The sequence below is a fragment of the Lactuca serriola genome, chromosome 1 (assembly GCF_051521515.1).
Source record: "Lactuca serriola cultivar US96UC23 chromosome 1, Lser_US96UC23_V15, whole genome shotgun sequence".
In the NCBI taxonomy this organism is placed as follows: domain Eukaryota; kingdom Viridiplantae; phylum Streptophyta; class Magnoliopsida; order Asterales; family Asteraceae; genus Lactuca; species Lactuca serriola.
This window is the reverse complement of record NC_136408.1, coordinates 34547429-34565288: the sequence shown is the minus strand read 5'-3', so window position 1 is coordinate 34565288 and position 17860 is coordinate 34547429. Positions and strand designations below refer to the sequence as shown.

Below are 17860 nucleotides of genomic sequence, written 5' to 3'. Positions count from 1 at the left end.
TTGCTCTCTATTTCCATTTATACACATCTAACGTTGATTAAGTATTTGTTTAATCCTCTTTTTAAGGATAGATCTACTTCTTTTTAAGCAAACAATAAAACCAATATGTTTCCAAGGAAACATGCATATGTTTTGTAAGAGATGTGCCCTTCTTCCTATTGAATCAAAATATAACGTCACAGTAAATTTTAATTTAAATCATGATATTTTTTATTGGAAGTAACTATGACAATTAGCAATGGAAACTTCATTTAATTAGAATAACTTATAATCCTTTAATTCAAAGTAAATTTGAATTGTTTCAAAAACACCCATTCAAGGGTATCATTAAGATTAATACTAATTAATAAAATATTGATCTTCATGGGTAAACAACTCGGTTAAAAATCTAAGGGAGCATATTTTTCACATTAAACTAATACACCCATAACAGGTTGAGTTTCATAATTATACATCTTGAAATGGATAATTAAGAGCTCTAATTATACTCCATTATCGTTTTCACTATCCTGTTGCAATTGATGGACTAAATAGCAAGTTCTGTGGGATCACAAGGACTTCTTTATAAAAATCATAACTTTGGATGTAAACTTACAGTAAGGAAAAGTCAATAGTCAGCACCATTGAGTATAAAATGGTGGATCTCTTATTTGCAACAATTGCAAAAATATCTCAATTGGCCGTCAAATACCTTGGTATTTGACAAACCTTACCAAAAAACTTGACTTTGATCTTGCCATTCGAATGCATGGTCATTCACCCCTACTTGATAATTAAAAACATTATACTACTCACTTAGTACCTTTTCCCTTTATCTTCTTCAAAAAGAGATTTTGATGTTTCATCTGATTTCTAGTCTTTACCTCAATAGGAAGTTTTTAGAAATAATTATGTGTAATGGGCATATGATCTGTCCTACAAAAGCTATGGTAATAAGAAATATAATAGATATTAGCCTGCTTACAAGCTTTCTGTGTGAAACTATTGTTAAAATAGTGTCTAAGGCTGCAACTATATTAGGCAAGTATTTGACCCGGTTGTGCATGGTCCTTTTGGGTTGCCTTCACCATAGCAACTTGATAGAATGATTTATTAAGAGAGAATAAATATTATTAATATATTATGGGAATAATATAAAGAATAATAATATTGTTATTTGATTAATATAAGTCATAGAATTAATTAGAATTAATTTGGTGACTTAAAGAGATTAATTAAATAAGAGGGTATAAACTGTCAATTGTTTGATAGTTAAAATTTAGACTGTAAATCCATATTGGATAGGGGTTTGATGAATTCTAGAAACTAAGGATAGCTTAAAATCGTCCAAGTCTATCTAAGGAATGGATTTGGATTGCTTTAAGAGAAGATTATCCAATTAGGGTTTAAGTTGTAACCCTTAAGGAGTCTACAAGTATAAATAGACCCTATGGCAAAGGGAAATCGGCACTTCATCTAAAGTAAGAGGACCCTGGCCGATTTCCTCCCCGCTCCTCTCTCTCAAATCATCCTCCTTGCTATTTGGTGTTTGTAAGCCATTAGAGGAGTTACAATTGTGACTCTAGAGCTCCAAGACAACAAAATCAAACAAGAGATTCAAAGGTATGATTCTAGATCTGTTTTGTATTGTTCTTATACCTAATTAGTCATTAGAAGTCTTGGATTCAAAGCATGTTTAATTAGAAAGCCTAGATCCAAGCATTAGGGTTTTGCATGCGCACATAGGAAAGTTCTTATGGCTAAAACCCATCAGTGGTATCAGAGCCTAGCTTGGTTTTCATTAAATTGTTGCTTATTTGTTTGAAACTTAACTGCAAAATTCGATTTTTTGTGTTTCTGAGTCATGGACTCAGCGAGTTCCATAGTGGACTCGGCGAGTTGGCCTGACTCGGCGAGTCACTTGCTGCACTCGGCGAGTCCAAGCGTCAGGAATGGCCAGATTCGGGATTTCTCCATGATTATCTTAAGGAAACTTACCTTAATCATATTAGATCAACCCTAATCCGATTTTTTGATATATATGACTATAATCTTGATCTAATTAAAGATATTTATCAACTAATAAAATATTTAATTTCCTTATATGATAATTGATTAATTATTTTGATTTATTTGGTAATTATCTTACAAGAAATCTTGAATAAATCAAATATAGATAATTAGGAAATTAATTGTTAATTAAAATTATTTGTTATTTGATCCTCCATGTTTTAAATGTTTAAAACTTGTCCTCAAGTTTTGAAATTTATATTTTGTGATTAAAAGTTTTAATTTAGACAATTTAAATTTCAAACCCTAGATTTTAAAAGGTTTAAAATACAACCCTATACTAATATAATATTACAAGATTAATATATGTATATGTATAACTAAAATGCTAGTCTTACCGTTAGTAGGCCTCATTCACGAACCCGATCTATAAGGTGGGTATAAGGTTGCGGCCTATAAAATGGCGCTTAATGGGTGTACACTCACACCCACCGCTTGCTTGATCGGTGGAGGGTCGTTAGCCGAACAGGTAGGATAGGGCAACCTCATCCTCTCATTAAAAGTATAATAGGAAATACAAAGTAACTACACATATTTTAAATTTCCCAATCTTAGTTACTTTAGGAAAAGTGAATTGATGCAATCCCATGAAATTACACTTTGCACCCTTGCTAAGAAGTTAGTGGAGCGTGTGTGGTTTACCGACACACTAATTGGTTCTAAGCAAAGGTGGCAAAGGGTGATTCATTGTTTATCATAGTTCGATGGAGCGTGTGTGGTTTACCGGCACATCGAATAGGTGATCGTTACAATGAAGGCACCATGTGAATTTGCATGGTAATTCACACCCGCTTTGTGATCCTCGGTATCCCAGTCACAAACAAGAGGGGCATATCGAGATTTAAACATGCCATTGAACAGTTTCAATGAATCTCATCCGAATCTAGGAATTCTCAATACATTTAGGACTTATAGTTAGGTTTTTATGGTGGAGAATTAGTGAATCGTCATTCACTTACCTTCATATTATTTGCATGTTAGATTACAGCATCCCTTTTCTAATATGTAAATATTGTTGTTGGATGCTAGCCCTAATTTTCTTATTGGGTGATAATTAGGGATTCATATTCTAATCTATCTTTGTCCTTTCTATTTGTAGATGTCGAACGCCAACAACGCTGCTGCTAGTTCTTTCACATTGATGAGCCTTTGTCAAAAGGTTACTTTCGATGGGACGAACTTTAGCGAATGGATAAGATACATTCGCACCATTTCTCGCTATGAGGATAAGGAGTATGTCCTCGATGAGAAGCTCGAGAAAATCAACCCTGAAATCGCTAATCCGGCTGAAATGACCGCTTTTGAAACTCATGAGCGCGATGCAACGAATGTACATTGCATCATGATAGCCACCATGAACTCCGAATTCCAAAAGTCCTATGAGGACATGTACCCGTACGAGATGCATCAAGACTTATTGGAGAGATACCACCAAAATGCGAGACAAGAGCGTTATGAGATTTTCACTAACATGATTTCCGCTAAGATGGATCATGGAGAGTCTCTTACCGTGCACCTGCAAAAGATGCAAAGGTATGTCGACCGCCTTCGCAAGTTAAATGTTGACTTCGGGGAAGACTTGGCGATCGACATGGTGCTTCACTCTTTGCCTCCGAGCTACAATCAATTTAGGATGACCTACCACATGAACAAAGAGAAGGTCACCCTAAGCAAACTCCAAGGTCTCTTGAGGTTCGCTGAGAGTAACTTCAAAGACAAGTCTGTTGCACCAACTCCCAATCCACCCGCTGCTCCTGTCTTGGCTATTGGTCAAGGGAAGGGAAAGAAGAGGAAGGCTTCGTCTAAGAACTATCGCAAGGTGAAAGCCCGAGATGGTGCCTCTTCTAGTGGGACCAAAGTTGATCCTGCTAAGCCCTGCCCTAACCCAAAGGAGGCAGAGTGTCACCACTGCCACAAGATAGGACATTGGAAGAGAAGCTGCCCAGAGTACCTGCAAGCCATCAAGGAAGGAAAGATCAAGCCATCTTTCGCAGGTATATACACAATTAAATCTAACGATTCTAATCATGCTATTTCTTGGGTTCTTGATACCGGTTGTGGTTACCACATTTGTTCTAATGTGTAGGGACTAAGAAGAAGTAGGGATGTGGAGCAAGGAAGAATCAATCTAATCATGGGGAACAGAAGATCGTCGCCTGTAACCAAGATTGGAGTGTATTCTTTAGTGCTTAGGAATAATTTATGTTTAGATTTGAACAATTGTTGCTATTCGCCAGAAATGGCTAGAAACATCATTTCATTTCATGGTTTGTTTATACAAGGTTTTAGATTTTCTTTTAATAATGAGAATGGTTCTATTTTAGCTTATCTAAATGGTGTCTTTTATTTTGAAGCTATACCATGTAATGGAATATATGAAACTGTTATGATTGTTGATAACTTAGGAAATGATGTTTTGAACATAGATTCTTCCAATAGTATGGATAAAGCATCCTTGTGGCATTGTCGTCTTGTACATGTCAACAAGAAACGCATAGCCCAACTCCAAAAGGATGGAGTGTTGGAGTCATTCGACCTTATGGAAGATGACACGTGCGAGTCTTGTTTACTTGGAAAGATGACTAAGTCACCCTTCACAAGTACTTGCGAAAGGAGTGAGGGTCTATTGGACCTAATACATACCGATGTATGTGGATCATTCAGATCAACCACGAAGGATGGGAACCGCTTCTACGTGACTTTTACCGATGACTATAGTAGATATGGGTATATCTATTTGATCAAGCAAAAGTCAGAAACTTTTGAAAAGTTCAAAGAGTTCAAGAATGAAGTGGAGAATCAATTGGGCAGGAAAATCAAGATGCTTCGATCCGATCGAGGAGGAGAGTACCTAAGTCTTGAATTCCACGATTATCTCAAGGAGTGTGGAATAGTTTCACAATTGACGCCACCTAGGACACCACAATTGAATGGTGTGGCAGAAAGGCATAATCAAACCTTATTGGATATGGTTCGCTCTATGATGAGTCGTGCTTCACTATTTATCTCTTTTTGGGGGTATGCCTTAGAGACTGCCGCCCATATCCTTAACCGAGTCCCTACGAAGAAGGTTGCCAAAACACCTCACGAGATGTGGACAAGGAAAGCTCCCTCGTTAGCACATATCAAGGTTTGGGGTTGCGAGGCTTTCGTAAGACGAGATACTCACGACAAGATCGAACCTCGTAGTGAGCGATGTATTTTCATCGGCTACCCGCAGAAATCCTTTGGATATCTCTTCTATAGACCGAAGGACAATGTTGTCTTCGTTGCGAGGAGAGGAGTTTTCCGAGAGCGAGAACTCATAAACCAAGAAGACAGTGGGAGGCAGATCGAGCTTGAAGAGATTCAAGAGTCGATAGATGAAGGAACCTATACCACTGGCACTCAACCCGAGGAGGAAACTCCGATTGAACCGATTGACGAATCCTTACCTCTTAGACGTTCCGATAGAGTTAGAGTTCAACCCCAGTTTTATGGTTTTCATATTACTACCGAAGGGGACACGTATATTAGTGATGGTACACTAATAAATCTTGATGAACCTAATAGCTATAAGGAAGCCATGACAGGCCCAGAGTCTGAAAAGTGGAAAGAGGCAATGGATAGCGAGATCTAATCCATGTATGATAACCAATTTTGGAATTTGGTCGATAATGTGCCCGGACGTAAGACCGTTGGGTGTAAGTGGATCTTCAAGAAGAAGACCGACGTGGATGGAAACGTACACACATATAAAGCGCGATTGGTCGCGAAGGGCTTTACTCAAACTCCCGGAGTTGACTATGATGAGACCTTCTCACCAGTTGCGAAGATAAAATCTATTAGTGTGATGCTAGCAATTGCCGTATTTCATGATTATGAGATTTGGCAAATGGATGTCAAGACCGCTTTCCTTAACGGGAAGTTGGCTGAGGATGTTTACATGGCTCAGCCAGAGGGGTTTGTGGATCCGAAGCATCCGAATAGAGTGTGTAAGCTTGAGAAGTCCATTTATGGACTTAAGCAAGCGTCTCGCAGATGGAATCTTTGCTTCGATGAGAAAGTCAAAGAGTTTGGATTTGTACGAAGCGAAGATGAATCTTGTGTATATGTCAAAGCCAGTGGGAGTATAGTAAGCTTCCTCGTTCTATATGTCGATGACATATTACTCATAGGAAACGACATCCCGACTCTGCAGGAAGTTAAGTCCTGGCTCGGGAAGTGCTTCGCTATGAAGGACCTCGGAGAGGCTTCTTATATTTTGGGAATAAGGATAGTAAGAGAAAGAAGTAAGAGACTAATTGGACTTAGTCAGAACACTTACTTAGAGAAGGTACTAAAATGTTTTAGTATGGAAAACTCAAAGAAGGGAGAATTACCGATACAAAGTAATGCCAAGTTGAGTAAGACTCAAAGTCCGAGTACCAAAGCTGAAATAGCAGAAATGAGCCGAGTACCATACGCTTCCGCAGTTGGCTCAATCATGTACGCTATTACTTGTACTCGCCCTGATGTAGCCTTTTCTTTGAGCATGGTTAGTAGATATCAAGGGAACCCTGGCAGAGCCCATTGGATTGCGGTGAAGAACATCCTTAAGTATCTTCGGAGGACGAAGGAATGGTTCTTAGTCCTCGGAGGGAGTGATGACTTGAAGGTGCGAGGGTATAGTGACGCCAGCTTTCAGACCGACAGGGACAACTACCGTTCACAGTCGGGCTGGGTCTTTACCCTGAATGGAGGAGCAGTGACTTGGAAAAGTTCCAAGCAAGAAATCGTAGCTGATTCAACGAACGAATCAGAGTACATTGCAGCGAGCGAAGCGTCGAAGGAGGCAATATGGCTGAAGAACTTCATTGGTGATCTTGGAGTTGTACCTGCCATAAAGGAGCCCATGGAGATTTTCTGTGATAATGAAGGAGCGGTTGCCTTGACCAAGGAACCGAGAGATCATGGTAAATCAAGACATATCGATAGAAAATATCACTTTATTAGACATCGTGTAGAAGAAGGACAACTCGTACTGAAGAGGATATCATCAGAAGATAACCCAACAGATCCGCTTACGAAGGGACTGAGCAGGGTTAAGCACTTGCAACATGCTAGGAGTATTGGGCTGAAGGATGATATTAGCATAGATTAGATAGTATTAGAAACGTGTAATAGATAAATGTAATTAACATTTGATGATTAAATAAAGGAGTTTTATTTATAAGTAATGTTACTGTCTTATGTTAATTATTTAACTATTGTTTCATTTTGCATGTTTTGACTTCCAGAATAATTGAGTTTATTAAGAATAATCGAATTATTCAAATTGTCCACAATCGTTCATATGTTGGAAGTAGATATGAGAGAAGATTGTCGTGAATTGGTGTGTAGATTGTCTAAATGGTATTAGACATAGCAAAGGGTTGCTGCGACGTTCATGAGTGCTTATGAACTGGTTTTGAGCATTGGAACAAACCCGCGCTTGCTGGAATCACCTTATGGAATATGATATAAAAGGGTGATCGCAAGACGATAATATCATATAGTCTTAAAACCTAGATATATGGTTTGTTATTTGTTAATTGATTTTACATTGATAATGCGAAAACGCATCAGTAACTCGGTGTTATAAAACGCATTGTTGTGTATAGTTGGTTAATGAATAAGTAAATGCATATAAGTTGAAGTTTATCTGTAACTTTTATCCTAAGGAGGAAAAAGTGATATCTCGGCCGCTCGATGATTTGATTTGACTTATGTGTCGGGCCCGGTCAGAACTGAATTGATGTGTTCGATTAAGTTCTATGTCAAATAAATCAGAGATCGAGAAACCTAAATGCTTGACTAATCATTCCATAGAATTGTCAGCATGATATCTAACAGAGGACTGTACGATCCCTTATCTAAAGGACAAAATTGATTAGATCAGAGTTTGACAGCGTCTTTGAGAGCTACGATTGCAAATCGAATTGTACTTGTGCATATAGTTACTAGACTTATCCAAGTGGGAGACTGTTGGAATAGTGTCTAAGGCTGCAACTATATTAGGCAAGTATTTGACCCGGTTGTGCATGGTCCTTTTGGGTTGCCTTCACCATAGCAACTTGATAGAATGATTTATTAAGAGAGAATAAATATTATTAATATATTATGGGAATAATATAAAGAATAATAATATTGTTATTTGATTAATATAAGTCATAGAATTAATTAGAATTAATTTGGTGACTTAAAGAGATTAATTAAATAAGAGGGTATAAACTGTCAATTGTTTGATAGTTAAACTTTAGACTGTAAATCCATATTGGATAGGGGTTGGACGAATTCTAGAAGCTAAGGATAGCTTAAAATCGTCCAAGTCTATCTAAGGAATGGATTTGGATTGCTTTAAGAGAAGATTATCCAATTAGGGTTTAAGCTGTAACCCTTAAGGAGTCTACAAGTATAAATAAACCCTATGGCAAAGGGAAATCAGCACTTGATCTAAAGTAAAGAATCCATGGCCGAATTTCCTCCCATATCCTCTCTCTCAAATCATCCTCCTTGCTATTTGGTGTTTGTAAGCCATTAGAGGAGTTATAATTGTGACTCTAGAGCTCCAAGACAACAAGATCAAACAAGAGATTCAAAGGTATGATTCTAGATCTGTTTTGTATTGCTCTTATACCTAATTAGTCATTAGAAGTCTTGGATTCAAAGCATGTTTAATTAGAAAGCCTAGATCCAAGCATTAGGGTTTTGCATGCGCACATAGGAAAGTTCTTATGGCTAAAACCCATCAACTATAGCCACTGCAATTGAAATCCCTTGTAATTCAATTTAAACATTAGCTTTTGAATCAACAATTGAAATTCAAATTACAATTCAAAGATAAGAATTACACGTCACCTACTAAAAAGAGATTATAACACAAATACTAAAGAAATTGTGTGTTTAATTTTTCATTAACCTCACCAAATTAAAACTGGTACATAAGTAATACAATCAACTTAACTTGTGTGCTAATTGGTTGAATGTCATCATAGTTCATTAAGCAATGATTTATTTTTAAATCGGTTAGATAGATCATGAATTTACCAAAGATTGGAGCCCAAAGTGCGAGCACCACACCAATATTGTAAAAGTACATAACCTAATTTTAGAAAACTAAATAAAAGGTATTTGAAATCTTATATTTTTTCCTTTTAATACAATATTACCTTTGTGGGAGAAGTACTTATGTCTATGTGAATGTTGGGGTGTCATCCATTAATCACATATACACATGTGATCACAAAATCTATAATAATGTGAGAATAATAATGTAAAAACAAAGTAGCCTTTAGAAAATACTTCAACAAACAATTATATAATAAACCTCATTAAAATATAATTTTGCAATGATGGTCTTTAAACCCTACACCATCAAATAAAATATAAAATCACAAGAAATAAAGATGATTTTAATGCTTCCCTATAAATGATTAAATTTACTGGAAACAAATTAGAATTAAAACAGGGAATATGACCAGTAAGCAAGGTCTGCTATCTACATGACCCACATATTAGGCCATCTATGTGCATCATCTTCTCTGTTTCGAATCACTATCTTCAATACAAAGTTGAATTTGGAATGTTATTTGAAACAGAGAGTAAAGACTGGACAATTTAGTATGTATATACAAAAAGTTGCAGAAAAAAACCAACTGAGTAGAAATGATGAAGATATATACCTATAGGACTGCTGGAGTATGAAATTTGTCTTTGGATTGTGCACGAATTTGAATCATCAAAACTTCATAATCCAACAAAGCATGCTTGAAGCTTGGCTATGCCATATTTATTATTAAGAAACCTACCCCACATGATAAATACAACACAAATCACCAAAAACTCATCTTAAATTGAAAATTACATCTTTAGTACATTAGGTTTTGGAAGCTCATGCTGAACTTTCTTGGTGTCAGTTAAATACTAAAATAGTGAAGGACACTTCATACCTAAGGATTTCTCCATAAATAACTTACCTTTCCACTCATACAAGATTCATAAACATTAAATTAACAAGAAAAGAATATGATTAAAGAATATTTGAAAGAAAAATTTCAAGAAATGTCTACTCACTGATTCAGAAGCATAATCGTTCGGTGCATATTTGACTCTAAAATATAGAAGTGGAAGCATTTCAACATCCATGCAAGTAAGTTAATTTTCAATATTTAGTTGGTGTTCGAAGATAGTTTTCCCAAATTACATAAATACCAATATACAAACACACATAGCTTTAACAAGATTGACATACACACATTTGTACATATTTATACATCATAAACATGTAGCCCGTAAAAATTTATCAGATTGTAATACATATATTTATACATACAAACACATTTTTCCACACATAACCTTAATCATCAACATAAAATTGAAAAAAATGAAAGAAAATGGAAAAATAAAGAAATAAATGAAAGATGTACCTTTGAGTTTAGATTCCCGTCCGTCTAAAAGAGAAAGTAGAAAATTAATTTAGTAGTTTCACAAACCTACATAAATGGAAAAGAAAACAAATCAAATTAAAACCAGAATCGGAACACTTCGTATTCCAAAAGTATAATCAAAATTACTCAATGTAGACGATGGTTGCTCAGAATTTCCATAGTTAAGGTTTTTTTGATAGAGTAAATGAGTAATAGAGAGACATAGAGAAGAAAGAGATTTTGGTGTTGTATTGGTGGTTTGGTAGAGATGAGAAGGAAGTACCAGAATCTTAGTGAGAATCATCGCTTGAGGTATTAGAAAAATGGAGGTGGCAGTGATCTGACAACGTAGGATGCGGTGACAAATGCTAGAGTTTTTGTTCGTGCAAACGGCGATGTGAGAAAGTTAGAGGAAAAAAAGAGATCGAATATCTTCCGATTTGAATGAGTCTCCACTGAATCTCGGATTGACTGATTCAATTGGGTGAAGATGAAGAGCCAATCCGATTCAGTTGGGTGAAGATGAAAAGAAAGGTGAATATATGCAGAATTTAAGATATTTAAGATATTTGCTGAAGCGCATTTGAATGAAAAAGCTTTCAAATTTTGAATGAACCCTGAATAATTTGAATGAACCCTGAATTAAGGGAAGAAATCAGTGGTTAAATTTAATATTATTTTATTAATGATTACTTGTACAATTAGCTTAATGGTTTGGACGTCTTAAAAAAATATTATTATTATATTCAAGCTATTTTTAGAAATAGTTAGATTTCTTTTATAAGATAGTTAAGATATATATAAAAGAAATCTAACTATTTCTAAAAATAGCTTTTATATATATATATATATATATATATATATATATATATATATATATATATATATATATATATATATAATTTTTTATAAAAAAAAAAAACAAATCTCAACATATTTTTTGAGTTTTTCAAAAAGTTTATTAACTTTTATTAAAAAGGATGCTATAACAAAATCAGTTATAATTAGTAGTAATTCCATGTAAAAAATGGGTTTTTTTAGAGAGAAAGAAAAAATAAATATTGTTTATCTCATCTCGTATCTTCTTATTCTAATAAAAGAATAGTTTTATTCTCTTTTTATCATGTGTTATTTTATTAGGCAACCTAATTAATGTCATGTCACTTGTCAAGTTATTGATTTTTCATTTCAAATTAATTTTTTTTACTCTTATTACATTAAATTAATAACATTAGAATAAAAAATAAAAAAATTAATACATATTATTAGGCCACGTATCTATTTAAATCAGCGGTTATAATTTTATATAACTAAAAAATAACTTAATAATTTATTTAAAATAATTGGTTAATAATTTTAGGTTTTACAATAAAATTTTAATTAATTTTGTAACCATGGTTTTCACAGATTATAAACTGGTAATAACTATAGTGTTGGAATAATTTTTTTAATGTAACATGTTGATATTTATAATTTACGTTAGATATAAGTGGTCTTTAAGATGTTAAAAAAAAATTCTCTTCTAGTAAAAAACTCTCTAAACTGCCACTTGTTGAATATCTAAGCCCTTTATATGCCACGTGTCCTTATTAGATGATGCCTCTTTTCTCTTTTCCCGCTCAAAAATTTTAGCCGGCTTTATTTGCCGTAAAATAAAATTTTAACCTTCTTTATTTCCCCTAATTTTCCTCCTCATTTAGTTTCCTTTCTTATTACAAATGCACCCCATAAAATCAGTATGAAATCATCATCAACAAATCAACAATTAATTCGCAAGAAATCACGAAGCATAATCATCTCCAAAATTGAATTCGTTTGACTAGGTTTTATTCGACTTCATATCTCGTCAGAATTAATCCACGCTTCTTCTCTTCGTTTCTTACCCACCAAGCTCCTCCAATTCCTTCCTATTCAAGCAACTTTCGACGCAGATAAGTGCAAATATGAAGATTAGATATGTGAGATCTCACTATTCTGCATTGGTTTTGTTTCAATGGAGATTTTCGAAGGTAAAAACAGATCTAATACAAATACTTCATTGTAAGTTCAGTTTCATGACTAATTCTATTGAACCCCTTTCACGGTTTTGGTAATTTAAACTCTATCGTCTGTTTGTTTATTGTAATAATTTTGAAATTTTTTGAGTTGTGTTCATTTATATTTTGTTCTTAATGCAGGGCCTTCATCGTTGATCTTTGCTCATGGTGGAGATTTAGGTTAATTTTGTAATCTATTAAATGAAACAAAAATCATCCAATCTTTTGTCACGCTAGGAGTTTTGAACTACTGGATCCTCAACTACTTTCATCTATGTATGAAAGGAAGCTGCTAAAACCTTTTCACCTTTTTAATTTGGGCAGTGAGGTCTTTTAGTTTGGGCCAGTGAGGTCTGGTGTAAGCAAGTGGTTCGTAACCTAAAGGTTGGTTTCTTTACTATGTTTATTAAGAGAGTAATAAAACCATAATTTTTCTTTAATATTTTTTATTATAGTTTGTCAAACCTTTACATGAACTGAATTCAAATTATGGTGAAGATTTACACTTTATAAACAACTTTCTAATAGTTCTCTAATAGATAGATTTTGAAATAATCTATTACTTTTTGTTTGTTTCTCCCTTATAGCCTTTCTGTCATGGTCTCCACGATTTGATGATATTGTATGATTGGCCAGAGATTTTGCTTAGATTGAAGTCATATCTAGATGAGAGACTATTCAAAAGCTCTGTGAGAGAAGTTTAACAACATATGACCTTTTCTTAGTAAAAGAAAATGGAAAGAATTATACTTCAAAGATAGATATCTTTGATGGTTATGTATGATTTATTATTTTATCTTATGCTTACGGGTGATTTTAGGTGTTAATCCCCCATATATCATCAAAGTAATTCCCATGAAGATATTGGTTATTGACATACTCAGAATTGTATAGCTTCTTTTTTAATTTCCTTAAAAAGTTACTTGGGAATCCATCAAATATGTATGTTTGCTGAGATGGATTGTTTACTTATGAATATCGTGAATTTTTGTCTTCAAGTTTGTTTTATTTGTGTTTTTTGGCATGAAGAGAAGGGCGGGCGATTCCTAGATGTTTTTTTTTTTCTTTTTAGCAGTGCTTTAAAGCAGCTGGTTAATGTGGCTACTTCAATCCATTTCAGCTTGATATTGGTCAGCCCCTACCTGATCCCGGGTTGCTTTTGGAGTAAATAATTATTGGACAAAAGGTACATTTTTAATATTAAATTGATAACACTATACCATATTTTTGGTTAATTAGCATTTTTCACTTTATGGTGATGTTTCCATGATTTGAAAGTAAATGAAAAAGTACAAAATAGATTCAACAACAGTATGGAATTGGAAATCAAGCATAATTATGGACAAACATGTATGTGTATGTGTGTGTGTGTGTGTATATATATATATATATATATATATATATATATAGTGATTTATCTGTACTATAATTCTGAAGTATTTGACCTGAAATGGTTAAAAATTCAAATCTATCTCCAATACAAATAAGCAAAGTATTTTATTATTTTTATTTAAAATGTTTAAGAAATTGTCAAAATAGAACCAGGAACACCCCTTTGCCTTTCAAGTTTCAATACAGTGTGTTATGTTTGATATGGAGGGAATGGTTACTTCCACTTAAAATGTTGGAAGATTTTAGTAAGTAAAATAAAGTAAATGAAATTTTAACATTAACTTGAGTACCAAAGGCCCAAAATGTATGTGTACCATCACCATTCATTTCAGATTTCTCATTTGAAGTTTATCCTTGATTGTTGCAATGTTATCTTCTTTTAGGTGGGTTGTTAAAATTTGGAGTTTGGACGTGGCATTGAAACTTGCATATTCGATAAGCTTCATAAATTTTCCACTTCTAAGGTTCAAAACATTAACTTTAATTCATCATTTCAATTTTGTTTTCGTTTTATTTTTAAACAACATGGTTTTCTTTTCAATATGTCAACACATGTTGGTGGGAAATGCAGGCTTGGTTGCTGCTTGGTGTCACTCACTGCCACTGGAGGTGATGATATTGATAAGAACTCTATTTTTACAGAAACTTCAATTTATTTATAAATTTTGCAAATATCTTTAATTTGTGAGCTTTATATCAATATAACATGTTTGCATAAACATCTTGCTGGTTCCACAAACATCCTTTTGAAATCCAATCCTTTTTTTTCTAATTTCCTATCAATTTTGGTCCTAGTGTCGTCAAAGTTAACATTTTGTTGTCAAAATTATATAATGACCACAGGGACCAAATTTGTTATGTACCCTAATATGTGTTATTTGTTTTCTGTAAATTAACCTTTAGAAAATTTTGAAATTTTAGTCATGGATCGTGCTCAAATGATTAGTTATGGATTTATATTCTATGGTTCTTATGAATTGTTGTTATGTTAGGGGAATACTGATGTGCTTCGGTGCTTGTAATGATCTTTCACAATATTACCGACAAAATATCTAATTTTATAAAAAAAATGAAAATGTAGGATTAATGATTTTGCACGTTGTTAAGTTTTAATATTGTTTTACTTTCCTTTGCAAAACATAGTATTTATTTTTGGACTTTTTTAGTTTTATTTTAACAATGATATTTTATTTTCTACCGATTGTGATCGAGTAACAGATAAGAGCTTTGTATAATTAGACCAAATGAATTAAACAATGTGAAATAAAACAAAATTTTCAAGCCTAATTTCCTACATAAACCAAAACGTCTTATGATAATAGAACATATCAAACTTTGTAAATAAATTAATGATTTGTAAATTAATGAATAAAGATTCTTATTTTTAGTCATACATTATTTTACTTTATGAACCGTGGTTTCCACGGGTTATAACCTAATGTGAAATATATAAAATGTGTTTTAATGTTAAAATAACAGGAAAAATAATAACATGACAAGCGGTAACTAAGTTAGGAGTAAACCATTTATAAAAAAATTATTTATTCAAGTCAATAATTTTTTTTAATTTAGTCCATTTAAACATTATACCACCGTCAAACACAATCACCGGCGATTTATAACCCGATTAAAACGTACATCCATATTCAAACCCTAAAAATGTGATCACTCACTTAATTGAGCCACAAAAACCGTATATATATTTTTAGACCAAAAATGCAACAACAATTTTTAGACACGTGTATACTTGTTATTGTTAATTGGGCGTATTTCACTCGCGTACGTGACCTTTGATCCACAGAATCTGTGTTTATAAGTTCTGACTTGCCATTCATCATCATTCACACTCAGCTAGCAAGAAATGGATTCTAGGAAGTTGATTTTAGTTTCTGTTACATTGGTATGGTGTTTAGGGGTAGTTGTGCAGGGCTTCACATATGACGATAAAGAGATTGAAACGGTGGAGAGTAGGTCGGCTTTGTTTGAGAGGTGGAGGAGCCACCACAATTTGGAAAGTATAAGCGTGGAAGCCAAAAGGAAGCAGTACAACAACTTCTTAGCTACCCTGGAAACTGTTCAGGCATCAAACAAGGCGAAGAAGTCGTATAAGTTAGGGTTGAACAAGTTTTCCGGCATGAGTAAGGAGGAGTTTAGGAGCCAGTATACCGGACTGAAGCTTCCACTTTTCCGGCAGACCGATCCCGAGCCTTTCATGTATCGTAATTTCACTGATATCCCTCCCAAAATTGATTGGAAAGCCAATGGTGCCCTCGGCAGAGTCAGGAATCAACAAGGTTGCGGTACGTAACACATGCATACGTACCTTTATTATTTTATAAATTAATTACTATCCTGAAATCAAAAGAGATCTTGTAGGTTTTTCATTAATTTGATGCGGTTTTGGTATATATGCATGTTATACTTACAGGATCATGCGCACAGTTTGCTGCCTCGGAAGCACTTGATGGATTAAACTTCATAAAAACGAAGAATCTAGTAGAAGTATCACCAAAAGAACTTCTCGACTGTGGTAATGTCGGAGGATGTTCAGGATCGTTTTTTACAGCCTGTTACGATTACGTTGCAAAGAATGGAGGTATAACAACCGATAAGAACTATCCATACAAACCTGTACAGGAGCCTTGCAACCACCAAAAGGTACGTATGGCCGATCATATCCATGCATGGAGTAATTAATTAATTAATGTCCTATAGCTAGCTGGATATATATATATATATATATATATATATATATATATATATATATATATATATATATATATATATATATATATATATATATATATATATATATATATATATATATATATATATAGATTAAAATTTGTGCATGCATGCATGTACGTACTATCATATATCTCAACTTTTTGATTAATGCCATGCAGGAAAAAGATATTGTAGTTGAAGTTCATGGATATGAAAATATCCCTGCGCCAGGTACTGAGGAGAATCTTCTTAAAATAATTTCAAACCAGCCTGCCTCTTGTGGCATGTACTGGAACGATGAGATCGCAAGTTATAAAGAGGTAACTCTCTCTCTCTCACACACACACATCAATTATCCTGAATTATTGGTTTATATAATTAATTATAATACGAATGAATTAACAGGGGGTTTATGAGGGATCGTGTGGGCCAATACCAATTCATGCTGTAGCAGTGGTTGGATTTGATGAAACCCCTGATGGACAAAAGTATTGGTTAATTAAGAACTCTTGGGGACCAGATTGGGGAGATAAAGGATACATGAAACTTATACGTGGCAAGGGTGGGGAGGGACACTGCGGCATAGCACATTGGTGTGCTTATCCTACTTTTGACGACACCGGTGGATCACATAAAGAGAAGGGTCCAATGGTACACAGTAGTCACGAACTCTAGATCTACAAGACAGACTTTCATGCTCTGCTTGCTTATCGATCCTACTATTCCTACTCTTCAAGACACCGTACGTTGCAAACCAATTATATTGCTTGCAAACTTAAACTGCCAACTAGAGATCGACCAAGTTAGGATTTTAAAATAAGAAGGCTTAAGCAAACGATGCACCTTTCATTCTCTTATTTTGATTTTGATATCGATTCTTTATTGTTTTTTATTGGAACGTTAATATAAATGTCGTTTTTTTATTTTTGGCAAAAATTTTATTTATAATGTGACGTGTTATAAACTAGGTCGTAAAAGTAACTTTTCAAAAATGAAAAGATAAAATCATAAAAACAAGAAAAAAAAAAAGGTTATAAATAAGAGGATCATAAATGTAACATTAGAAAAATTAATTAAATATCTCATTCTCACACAACACAACACCATCAAATTAATGAAAATCATCAATTTTGAGCTACCAATTAGTGTTCTTTAATTATAGATTTATAGACACCCAAAATATTAATACAAACCCTTACTCCCTTCGTCTATACCATTAATGTTGATACT

The 17860-nt window shown here is 33.9% G+C and overlaps 1 protein-coding gene across 1 annotated transcript; it reads left to right on the top strand.

Annotated features, from left to right (window-relative positions):
* Window positions 1-15759: 15759 nt before the first annotated feature.
* On the top strand, window positions 15760-17444 carry LOC145068016 (vignain-like). The gene is made up of 4 exons (XM_079015023.1): window positions 15760-16203; window positions 16332-16561; window positions 16810-16950; window positions 17036-17444. The coding sequence occupies exons 1-4, from the start codon at window positions 15765-15767 to the stop codon at window positions 17303-17305; spliced, it is 1080 nt and encodes a 359-aa protein (XP_078871149.1). The 5' UTR covers window positions 15760-15764; the 3' UTR covers window positions 17306-17444.
* Window positions 17445-17860: the final 416 nt, after the last annotated feature.